At 48.0% G+C, this 12,823-nt stretch overlaps 1 protein-coding gene across 2 annotated transcripts in view; it reads left to right on the top strand.

The window, feature by feature from the left end:
- RELN (reelin) overlaps positions 1–12,823 on the top strand; it is a 2,335,047-nt gene that overhangs the window by 2,012,357 nt on the left and 309,867 nt on the right. For both annotated transcript variants that reach the window (XM_069628072.1, XM_069628071.1), the window contains exon 34: positions 11,897–12,170. In XM_069628072.1, coding sequence (XP_069484173.1) covers positions 11,897–12,170 — 274 coding nt within the window. The remainder of the gene's footprint in view (positions 1–11,896; positions 12,171–12,823) is intronic.

The following is a 12,823-nucleotide window of genomic DNA, read 5'->3' as shown; positions in this document are numbered from 1 at the left end:
TTCTTTTTGATCATATGGGTAAGCGCCGAAAAGCTGTATTTGCAATACCCATTCTAGAGCATGTGTGGCAAGAGGGATTGCAAACCCTGAAACACCCTTTCACCTGCAGTAAAAGGAAGATTAGACAAGAAATTCAAGGCACCGGACACAACCTCGAAATGTCTAACCTCTCAACCCTCTCCTCTCCAGAGTCCATGGGAAGTTGAAAGGCGTGTTCACAGCACAAATGCGCTACACCCGCAGAGAACGAAGGCAGAAAGATCGATGCTTTCATCAGGAAAGTATTAACCATCGGGGCAAAAACAGTTAAAGTGGCCCGCTATGACCGTGAAATGTGGCACCAGCTGGCTTCCATCTTAGATCATATGCCCGAACAGCAGTGAAAGGAGGTCATGACAATTGTACGTGAGAGCGAGAAAGCCTCAATCCATAGTATAGATATTGCAGTGGACCTTGCAGAGACAGGATTCAAGCGCAGATTGGTAATGAGGTCGTCCTAAGGGGGATGAGTATCTGGGTATCGTCAGCATAGTTATTGAAAGTTATACCCAGAGCATCAAGGAAGTCAAATAGTGGTTTGGTGTAAATATTATACAAGGTGGGCGAGACACATGAGCCTTGGGGCACACCACAAGATATGGGAGTGGGTGTGGCTGATGCTTCGTCAGAGAAGTCTCTGGAAGATCTGTTGGCCAGGAAGGAAGCAATCCAGTTGGCTGCATCAGGGGAGAAGCCTGCAACCTTAGTGTGGTGGCTACAGAGGATTTGGTGGTTAACTAAGTCGAAAGCCGCTGATAGGTCCAGCAGGAGAAGGAGAGAACGTTTCCCTGCATCATTGGCCTCTTCAAGCGGATTCTTCAAGTCAAGGAGTGCTGTTTCAGTCCGATGGCGCGCGGCGGAAGCCGGACAGGCGAGGGCTGAGGATACGGTGGGTTTCCAAGAAAGCTTGGATTAGGGTGTAAGCTACTTTATAGATGATTTTCAAACAGAAAGGCACTGGGGTGATGGGTCTATCACTGGCGAGGATAGTGGGGTCCAAGGAAGGTTTCTTGAGGAGGGGGTGGTCCATGACTCTTTGAGACAGGTCGGGATGGTGCAGGAATTAAAGGACGATTTTACAATGTCAGTGATAAGGGGGATCAGAAGGTGGGCGGCTTCCGCGGCTCGTTTTTTTCCACATAAAGATTACATTTTGGCTGTGAACCAGGAGTTCCTGTGCTTAGGGTTCCTGGGTTTCTGTGGCTTGAGTGGGGCGAGAGTCTCTACACCTTTGGTAAGCATAGTGTTGTAGTGAGCCACAAGTGCGTTGGTGTCGAGGTATATGGGTATATGGGGGGGACAGCAATGGAAGTAGGTGCTCTTTTGTAAGATTGCGGGAGCTGCAAGCCATCGTAGGGGGCAGTGACCTGGGCCTTTCCGGGTGGCTGGGTGGGATGGGGATAGAGAAGCTAATGCAGTGGTTGTCAGTCCAGGGGAAGGGTGTGTTAAAGAGGATGGAGATGTTACAATTATGGTCGAGAATCCAATCAAGTGTTCGGCCATCTATGTGGGAAGGTTCTTGTGCACGTTGGGTACATCCGAAGGCAGTCATGGTTTTGGCAAGGAATGCCGTTTCAGAGTCCATGGGGTCTTTGTAACCTATCTTGAAGTTACCTAGGATGGTCAGCTGGGTGGATGGTTTTAAGTTGGTCGAGAGGAGTAGGGTAAGGACTTCTTCAAATGAGGCAAGATGGCCTGGTGCCCGGTAGACGAGGTGCAGGGCGATGGTGGAATTAGGTGAACAGCCTAGTTTGGCTGAGATGATTTCGCAAAGTGGTAGGCGACTCCTCCTCCTTTGCCTGTGGGTCTATCTTCTCGGATAATAGTATATCCGGAAGGTACTGCGATGGATAAGGCTGGGCCAGATGTAGGAGTGAGCCAGGTTTCAGTGATGGCAATGGTGTCAGTGTTGTTGGCTGTGATGAGGTCATAGATGTCTACGGCATGGGCGACAATGGACCTAGCATTGATCAGGATGCAAGAGAGTGTAAAGGTGGGTGGATAGGCGTTGGATGGAGTGAGGTTGGAGGCATTTTGCATGATGTGTGGTGGTGTGAAATCAGGAAGGTTCCATTAAATTGTGGTGCAATAACAGAGGAAGGAGTTACGGGTCTGAAGGTCCCATGGGTAGGCTAGGTGAGTGGTGGCAGGGGGATAAGTATGACTAGAGAGATGAGCATGGTGGTTTTTGCCTGTGCGTGGCATGGTCAGTATGGGTGTCTGTTATTCTGTTGAGGCATGTGTTGATAATAAGATAAGAGGTAGATTATCTCAGCAAAGGAGTGGGAACTTTGGCATTAATTCCCAGAAGCACAGGCCAACAGTTCACTGAGGCAAGGGAACAAGTGGTTGCAATGGTGTGTTTGTCATCCGGTAAAGCTTGCATAGGGGGCATAGTGGTTAGGAAATGTGGCATGAACATGAGTGTCAGTCCACCTAGGGCCAAGCCATCTGACGCCACTGGGAAGGAAATACATTGGGGGCGGGGGGTCTACCGGGGTATGAGGAGCTCTTGTGTGGTGATGAATGTGGCTCCGGATGGCTGCGAGGATATCAGGGGGTGCGCTGTTAGATGTCATATGGGCAATGACCTCTAAAGGTTGAGGTGGCTGTTGCCAGAGGGCAGTGGTAGTGTTTTGCAAGGTCATGTTGAGGCTCCGTGAGGCGGTGGTCAGGGGCTGGGGGTGTGGGTACAAGTATGGGAGGAAGGGTGCTGGGCGTACTTCCGCTAGTGTCATTTCGAACAGAAATGACTTCCAAAGTAGCCAATAACAGAGAGCAAAGGGAATCATAGGTGCAAGTTGTCTTTACATACGTAAGAGCATTATTGGATGACGTATAGCGGGTGGTGAAGAGGTAAAGATGGGAGCATACATAACGTAACAATATATTTAACATTGAGTGTCTGAGGCCAGTACTTAGATATTTACCAAATACAGAGAGTAGTGCTGAGGGCAGAATGCAGGAGAGGTGGGTGATTAAGTTACTTTGGGAAGGTGATCAGTACAGAACTGATCCAGAAATCTCTTGGGTATGTGCATGTTGACATTATGGCTACAAATTATAAATGTCAGCATCATTGTACACTATTTCATCTCTATTAAATGCCAAAGAGATTATTTTGATGGGATGTTTGGGGGGACTCCTCTTGTTCTTTATGCTATCAGGAGCCGGCAGATGAAAATAATATTGTTGCTATGTGCCCTTGTTATAATTTTAATGGTACAGCATTTCAAATTGTGTAGGTAACCTTTTTGGAAATGTCTTTCATGTGTCACAAGAACTTAGATTGTTTGGCCTTTTGACTGAAGATCGTCAATCTGATCATGGTAGACCTTGCGCAATTGGAACCTTGGGCTTTGCCAGACTACAACTTGCACACTTCTTACTACACAGACATCCTCCATTATATACTATAATATGGAACAATTCACTTTTCGATTCCTGGTAGAATATGTTTTGCTCTTACTGTAGAAAACTGCCCTACAATAAGATCTGGCATGCATTAGGTGTCTATATAACTTCTGGATTAATATGCTCTCAGTATATAATTGTGTTATGTCACATGATATTTACATCAGTTTAAGTATATAGTCTCTAGACTATTAGGCTCTTAGTCCAGCGCCCAGTGTACTAGTATAATGTTATATCACATGCTATTTACATCTGTTGGTTAAATATAGAACCTCTAGACTATTATGCTCTCAGTACATTATTATATTAGTATATCACATGCTGTTTACATCGGTAGGATGAATACATCCCTTTTGAACTATATTATACTCTTAGCCTTGCTCTCACTACATTGTTATACTTTTATATCACGTGCTATTTACATCAGTAGGATGAATACATCCCTTCTGGACTATTATGCTCTTAGTCTTGCTCTCACTATATTGTTATACTTTTATATCACATGCTATTTACATCAGTAGGAATAATACATCACGTCTGGACTATTATGCTCTTAGTCTTGCTCTCACGACGTTGTTATACTTTTATATCACATGCTATTTACATCAGTAGGATGAATACATCACTTCTGGACTATTATGCTCTTAGCCTTGCTCTCACTACATTGTTGGACTATATTATGCTCTTAGTCTTGCTCTCACTACATTGTTATACTTTTATATCACATGCTGTTTACATTGTTATACTTTTATATCACGTGCTATTTACATCAGTAGGATGAATACATCCCTTCTGGACTATTATGCTCTTAGTCTTGCTCTCACTATATTGTTATACTTTTTTTTTTTTTGAAAATTTTATTTTAAATCAAGACAGGTTGACAAGCAAACATCATAAATAGTAGCAAAGACGTGTTAACCCCTAGCCCCCTCCCCTCGGGCCTGTCCCCCCTCCCTCCACTCCCCTGCCAGGCCTCCACTCTCCGTCCCCTCCACTCTGCGGCCCCACAGTTTATGTGTCCCCTTTGGGTTCCTCCCGTGCTCCCAGGGACCATCGGGCATTGATAGGCTTATACGTCAGGGCGGGAAATAGCTGGTCATATTCCAGTACCGGGCCCCAAATGTTCTGGAACCGGTGAAGGACCCCGGCCTTTGCCGCCGTCACCTTTTCCGCTATCAGTATGTCCCATAGTTTTGTCCACCAATGAGCTAAGCAGGGGCCGTCCGGGGACTTTCAGTGGCGGGCCAGCACCAATCTCCAGGTTAAAAGGCATTGGGTCAACAGTTTCGCTCTATTCCCGAAGTGTGGGTTGGTCGCCGGGACTGGGACCCCCAGCAGAACGGGGCCTGGCTCCAGTGGAATCGTTGCCCCCATGATCTGTGTAATTGTCCCCAGGCATTTTCTCCAAAATCGCTGGATTTTCGGGCACGCCCACCACATGTGGAAAAAGGAGCCTAGGTGGCCACATCCTCTCCAGCAGGAGGGGTCCACCCTGGGATTCATGTGATGGAGCCTAAGAGGGGGGTAGTACCACCTCAGCATGATCTTATATTCATATTCCCTATCCCTATTGGTGACACAGGAGGACGAGGAGTGTGCTCGGGTCCAAATGTCTACCCATGTTTGGTCTTGTATCGGGTGCCCCAGGTCGGCCTCCCACTCGGCCATGCAGCGGGTTCTCTCAGCCAGGAAATCGCCCAAAAAGCGTCTGTAAAAGGTAGATATCCTGCCTCGAGATGGGGGTCCTTGAGAGATAGTTCCAGTGAAGTCGGGGCGCGCGTTGCTGCTTGTAGGATTTGGGGCTGTGAGCACCAGTGGCGCAGCTGTATGTAGGTAAATCTGTCCTTTTCCTGAAGTTGGAACTTCTCCTTGCATCGTTCGAACGTGCATGGCGCATTCCCCTCTTACATCTGCTCCAGGGTCTCAAGGCCTCCCTTTATCCAGCGTTGAAAATTGCGTGGGTTTGATCCGGGTGAGAAAGCTGGGTTGTGGAAAATCGGCGATTGCGGGTTCAGGCCTCTTGGGACGCTCTTCCGTTTTAGTGCCCAGTCCCAGACACTCAGGGTGTGTTTGGTTGCCCGCAGGAGGTCTCCCCAATGTGTCCTGAGTGGGGCCGGGATGTGTGGCAGGAATCGCAGGGGTAGGGGCAGCCGTGACTGTTCCAGCTCTACCCATCTGGGGCGGTTTGTGAGTGTTTGCAATGCGTGAACGTGTGACAATTGGGCCGCCTCTCTGTAGGCCTGTAAGTCCGGGACTCCGAGCCCTCCCATTTTGGAGGCCCCCAGTAGAGGTTTGTAAGGAATTCTAGGTTTTTTACCCCTCCATATGAACTTCACCATTTTCTTCTGCAGGTCTCAAAGGGCTGGTGCGGGGATTGCCACTGGGAGGGAGGAGCAGGCATAGAGAAACCTCGGGAGAAGGTTCATTTTGCAGGCTGTTATTTGCCCCATTAAGGAGATCTCCTGGGTCGTCCAACGTCTCAGGTCTCCCTCCAGTTCTTTAAATAGCCGGGGAAAGTTGGTCTGGTACGTTTCTTTTGGGTCCGCCGGGATGTAGACCCCCAAGTAGGGGATGGCTCTGTTTTCCCACTTGATCGGGCTCATCTTGGTAAGTGTCTCCCGCTCCTCCGGGGCCAGACCAATGCTCAAGGCTGTTGATTTAGCGAAGTTAACTGAAAAGCCGGATACCTCACCGTAGCTGCTTATTTCTGCCAGGGCATGCTTCAGGGAGGAGCGGGGTTCTGAGATCGTTAACAGGACATTGTCAGCATATAAGGCGATTTTGTGTTGGGAGGGGCCGTCCTGCAGGCCTGTGATCTGGGTGTTTTGTCTTATTTTCTGGGCAAAGGGCTCCATGGTAAGTGCAAAAAGCAGAGGTGATAATGGGCAGCCCTGCCTCGTAGCACAGGACAGCAAGATCGGGGCCAAGATGGATCCGTTGGTCCTCAGAAATTTTTTGGGTCCTTTGTAGTTGGCCAGGATCATTGTCTGAAAAGCTGGTCCAAAGCCAAAGGCCCCCAGGGTGCATTTCATGAATGGCCAGTCCACCTTGTCAAATGCCTTGGTGGCATCTAGTGCCATCAATACTATTTTTGGGAATTTTCGGGTGGCGATGTCCACCAAGTTCAGAGTTCTCCGGATATTGTCCCCTGCCGACCGATTTAGGATGAAGCCTGCTTGGTCTGGCTGGATTATCTCCGGTAGGATGCGACCCAGACGATTCACAAGAACTTTGGAATATATGTTTGCATCTATATTCAATAGTGCTATTGGTCTGTAGCAGGCTAGGTCTCTTGGGTCTTTCCCTGGCTTGGGTAGAAGAACAGTGGTTGATTCCTGCATCGAGGGGGTTACCGAGCCAGAGTCTCTGAAGGAGTTGAAGAGAGTTATTAAGGGGGGGGGGTTAGCTGGTGCTTAAATAATTTGTAGTACCTTGTCGAGAATCCATCTGGGCCAGGGGCCCATGTCTTGAGCGATTTGATGGCTTCCTCAACCTCTTCTTCTGTGATCAGTGCCTCCAGAGATTCCCTTGCCGAGGTGGAGAGTTGATGCAGTGCTGCGCTCTGCAGGTATTCCTTCTGTTTGAGCCGGTCTCGTGTAGTAGCCGTCATGACCTGCGTTAAGTGGGCTACCGACAGTTGCTGTTTATTAGATTCTGAATATTGGACAGCTCCCTGGGGGTCGTGCAGGCCGGAGATGGTGTTAGTTTGTTTTATTTTGGCCAGTTTTGCTACCAAGAATTTGTTTGCCTTATTATTCTTTGCGTAGTAGAATTGTTTGGCCTTGGCCATTAATTGTGCGGTCTGTTCCGCGTAGTGGGCCTCCAGCTTCGTTCTGGCCATGCGTAGGGCTCGCTGCGTTTTGGGGGACCAGCCTTTTTCTTTGTGTATCTCCTCTGCCGCTTTCAGTTCTTCCTCCAAGGATATCCTGGTCTGCCGCCTGTTCCGATGATAGGCTACTCCCTGTGCAATCAGGACGCCTCTGATCACTGCCTTCATGGTGTCCCAGTTATTCGCTGGGGAGGTATCAGAAGCTGGGTTTTCTTCAAGAAAATTCTTGATCACCTTCGCGATTCTGTCTCTCACCGACATGTCATTGAGGATCGGGTCATATAATTACCATTTACAGGGAGCGTTAGGGGTGGGGTTCTGGGCCCGGATCTCCATGATCACTGGAGCGTGGTCAGATAGAATTCTTGAACCAATAGACACTTCTTTGACGAAGGCGAGAGTTTGTGGGGACGCCAGGAGGAGGTCGATCCGTGAAAAGGTTAGGTGGACGTAGGAGTGAAAGGAGAAGTCTATTTCAGTGGGGTGTAGGACCCGCCATGAGTCCACTTCTTCCAGGGATCTGAATAGGTGTAGGAGGCTCAAAGCCTGGGTGAAGTCGTTCGGGGTCGGAGGGTGCGACTTATCTCTTATCGGGTCTGGTACTCCGTTAAAGTCCCCTCCTATTATCACCTGGCCTTCTATGAAGCGTGAAAGAGACATGCTCAAGGAGTCTTAAAAGTTTGATTGGCCAGAGTTAGGCGCATATACGGAGACAAAGGTATATAAGTCACCAAGGAGGAGGCATTTGACTGCTATGAACCGGCCTACTTGGCATGTTTTAGTGTCCAGGATTTGAGGGTGTAGGTCTCTCCTGAAAAGGATTGCAGTGCCTCCTTTTTTAGACTCTCCCGAGGCGAAGAATTGGAGTGGATACATCCGGGAGCGGAGACGCCCAAAGTCTGCTCGTAGCAGGTGGGTCTCCTGCAGCATGGCCACCGCGGCCTCCTCATCTTGGAGTTTTTGCAGGATATTCTTCCGTTTGGCGGGAGAGTTCAGCCCATTGACATTGAGGGAGAGGAGTCTTAGGTTTTGGTGGTCTGGGGCCAGATTCCCCCCCGTTGACTGGATTGGGGGGGAAGGGTTGATGGCGCCTGGGTCAACCGCCATCGCTTGTGAGAGATAAGAAGGGGTCAGCCTGCACTTGGGATTTTAATACGAGCCCCCAACGGGAGGGCGTAACTTTAACCAGCGGGTGGGCCGACATTGTGTGAGTGGCCCCACCCTTGGCCAACGGGGCCAACAAGCAATACAGTACTGTGAATTTCCAAGGAATCAGAGTTGGAACGTCTCTTGGAACGGGCATGAGCCGTGGATATTGCCCGCCGCCGCAGTTAATCGCGCATGTTCCTTACCCCAAAGATGATGGTTCCTTGCTGGGCAGGATCAAGCGGTTGATGAGAAAGGTGTGGTGAGCGCCTATATCTTCAGTTATCTCTTCCGGTTGTTCCGCTGCACCTTTGACCATGATGGCCGCCTTGGCTTCGGGGGAGGAGGGGCCGTGTCTGGGTTGGCTCTGAGTTTGGTGAGGCGGATTCTCCAGGTGAGGTTGGGTGCATGATTTTATTCGCATCTTCCAGGTGACTGATACGTCGCATCACGCCTTTGAATGAGAACTGCAAGGTCGTTGGAAATAGCCATCGGTAAGGCACCTTTTGGTCTTGGAGAAAGAGTGCCAGGGGTCGGAGCGCCCTTCTTTCCTAGAGGGTGAGCATTGAGAGATCTTGATAAATTTGGAGCGGAGAGCCCTGGAAAGAGAGTTTGTCCCCGGTACGGCTGATCGCCGAGATGGCCTCCTTAGTAGAGAAGAAATGGACCCTGGTGATGACATCTGGGGGGAGATCTGAGTCTATTCCCTGGCGTGGGCGCAGTCTATGGGTGCAGTCTAATACGAGGTGGGCTTCATCGAGATCTCGGAGCAAGGACCGAAAGAAGTCTCCGACGTATTCCGCCAGGTTTTTGTCGGGTACAGAGGAGGGAATTCCTCGGATCCGGAGGTTGTTCCGACGGGCCCTGTTTTCGAGGTCCTCTTGTTTATACTCTAGGATCTCGTATTTATCTTGTAGGGCTCTGATTGAGCGCTGCACCTCCTCTAGTGCGGTTGTATGTTCCAGTGAGCGATCTTCGACCTCACCCAGCCACTGCTCCGACTCAGTCACCCTCTGATCGGTCTGTTCCACTATGGTGGAGATTTCTGCTAGGCATGAGCGGAATTCGGACTTGATGTCCGCCATAAAAGCCACCAGGTCTCCCTTGGTAGCAAGGGCTTTTTCTCCTCCACGGGGTGTTTGCGGGGTAAGATTGGGGGGGCCCTGTTTCTTACCCTTTTCCGTCGTCGAGAACATAGTAGCTATGTCTGAGTTTTTGCCGGCCTTCGTTTGTTTCGTCATGGCGGCTGCGCGGAGGTTCTGCGGGCAATGAGGTGGGGCGCGTGGTCTTAGGGTGCTCCCAGTCAACAGGTGTGGATCTGCAGCTGAGGTTACCGCCCGCTGGAGCGGGGTCCTTGTGTCCTTGTGAGTAGGCCGGTGGGGGAGGCCTGGGTTGTCTGTGTCCAGAGTCTTTGTTTTTCAGTGCCCTGCAGGGCTGGGGCAGGCATCACTCGCCCCGCCGGCTCCAAGATGCTTATGGAGTGCGGGCTCCGCTGCCACATGTCACGCTTGGGCACCGGGGCTGCTCGCGCCGGCTAGAGCTCCGCTGGCCCCCTCACCGTTATGTTAGATCTGGGTCGCATTGCGCATCCGGCTTCGGGCTGCAGGCTGTACTCGGGCTCTCCTCTGTTTCGAGTCCTAGGTCAGCGTAAGATCTGCCTCCATTTCCTGGCTGCGTCTGAGCTCGTAGGTGCGGCCGCCATCTTGCTTCTTCCGAGGGGAGCAGGGTGTTATGTTTCAGACGACGAATTCGGGCGTAAAGCTTCCTTTCAAGTTCTTCATCTTCGGACCGCTTGCTAATGTCGGCGAGTCATTTCAGCCAAGGGAACTGCATGAATTCTGCTGCGGCAGCGGGTGATCCACGGGCGGCTTCAGCGGAGCGACCACATCGCTGGCGCTCCAAGCCACGCCCCCTTATATCATGTGCTATTTACATCAGTAGGAATAATACATCACGTCTGGACTATTATGCTCTTAGTCTTGTTCTCACGACGTTGTTATACTTTTATATCACATGCTATTTACATCAGTAGGATGAATACATCACTTCTGGACTATTATGCTCTTAGCCTTGCTCTCACTACATTGTTGGACTATATTATGCTCTTAGTCTTGCTCTCACTACATTGTTATACTTTTATATCACATGCTATTTACATTGTTATTCTTTTATATCACGTGCTATTTACATCAGTAGGATGAATACATCCCTTCTGGACTATTATGCTCTTAGTCTTGCTCTCACTACATTGTTATACTTTTATATCACTTGCTATTTACATCAGTAGGATGAATACATCACGCCTGGACTATTATGCTCTTAGTCTTACTCTCACTACATTGTTGGACTATATTATGCTCTTAGCCTTGCTCTCACTATATTGTTATACTTTTATATCATGTGCTATTTACATCAGTAGGATGAATACATCACTTCTGGACTATTATGCTCTTAGTCTTGCTCTCACTATATTGTTATACTTTTATTTTATATCACATGCTATTTACATCAGTAGGAATAATACATCACGTCTGGACTATTATGCTCTTAGTCTTGCTCTCAGGACGTTGTTATACTTTTATATCACATGCTATTTACATCAGTAGGATGAATACATCACTTCTGGACTATTATGCTCTTAGCCTTGCTCTCACTACATTGTTATACTTTTATATGACTTGCTATTTACAACAGTAGGATGAATACATCACTTTTGGACTATTATGCTCTTAGCCTTGCTCTCACTACATTGTTATACTTTTATATCATGTGCTATTTACATCAGTAGGATGAATACATCACTTCTGGACTATTATGCTCTTAGCCTTGCTCTCACTACATTGTTATACTTTTATATCACATGCTATTTACATCAGTAGGAATAATACATCACGTCTGGACTATTATGCTCTTAGTCTTACTCTCACTACATTGTTGGACTATATTATGCTCTTAGCCTTGCTCTCACTATATTGTTATACTTTTATATCATGTGCTATTTACATCAGTAGGATGAATACATCACTTCTGGACTATTATGCTCTTGGTCTTGCTCTCACTACATTGTTATACTTTTACATCATGTGCTATTTACTCTTTTGGGTGAATTGATTTTGTAAGTCTTATGCAATAGTTGATCTTCTCTGTGCATTCCTTGGGTTATTTTTGGTGCTCTTAATTCCATGTCATTGTTCATATGTAGTTATGTTTACATGTTTAGTCAGCACTATAATACTATTGTATAATATTATATAATATTGTATCTGTTTTATCACCTTTGTATTACTGATGTGTTCCACCTTCCTTACAAATAAAAATGAAGTCAAACTTTTGATCACTATTGGGTCTGTGCCTTCGTGGGAGGAAAAGGCCCATCCCTAGTCTTGGCCACGTTGGCATCTGATCAGGAGTGGTTGCCTCATTGCATGCATATGTCACGTTATTGAAATCTCTGTTTGTCCACATCAGGAAAGCCGCGCTACGCTGAGACGTGGGACTTCCATGTGTCATCCTCCACCTTCCTGCAGTTTGAATTGAACATGGGTTGCAGTAAGCCATTTAGTGATATCCACAGCGTTCAGCTCCAATACTCTCTGAACAATGGGCGGGACTGGAACCAGGTGACGGAGGAGTGTGTGCCACCCAGCATTGGCTGTCTGCATTACACCGAAAGCTCGGTCTACACATCAGAAAGGTTCCAGAACTGGAGAAGAGTCACTGTGTACCTTCCACTTAGCACCATGTATGTATGATCCCTTCTACTGGGAACCTATTGAAATGTTTAACATGAGGTATGCTAAATATTATGGAATGTGTATTGTGTTGAGAATTTTTAGTACACCTGCCAGCTACAAATATGTATGCAGCTTAACCATCAATGTCCTTTAAACCATGTCAGGCACATGCAACAAGGGATTATGATGAACAGCCATTGAGGCAATAATGCATTCAGTTGTAAGAGCTGTGGATCCTGTCACAGGGTACCTGACAGGAATGTCTTGGAATGGTCAGATTTTAGGATCAAGTGCCTGATGACATACAAGAACAGATGCCATCCTATCCTGGTCATACTGAGAGGGAAACATGTCAGTGCATGAGTGAGTGTTTTTGTGGGTGAATGAGTGCATGAGTGAAACGGCGAGTGAGCATGTGAGTGAATAGGTTGGTAGGTGAGTGGTTGAGTGGGCCAGTGAGTAAGTGAGTGACCGTGTGGGTGAATGAGTGAGTGGGTGTGAGGGTGAGTGAGAGGGTAGGTCATTGAGTATGCGAGTGAATGAGTGAGAAACCCTCCATAGTAAATTAGTGATATAGATTCATGCCTGCTTGTGTTTTTACTAGATGAATTTGCTTGGCCTTACATCTTCTATTCTGTTGAGTATGTATGTCAGTCCACTT

This window comes from Ambystoma mexicanum, chromosome 12 (assembly GCF_040938575.1).
Source record: "Ambystoma mexicanum isolate Mex_15411 chromosome 12, UKY_AmexF1_1, whole genome shotgun sequence".
NCBI classification, from domain to species: domain Eukaryota; kingdom Metazoa; phylum Chordata; class Amphibia; order Caudata; family Ambystomatidae; genus Ambystoma; species Ambystoma mexicanum.
This window is presented reverse-complemented; position numbering and strand designations above follow the sequence as displayed.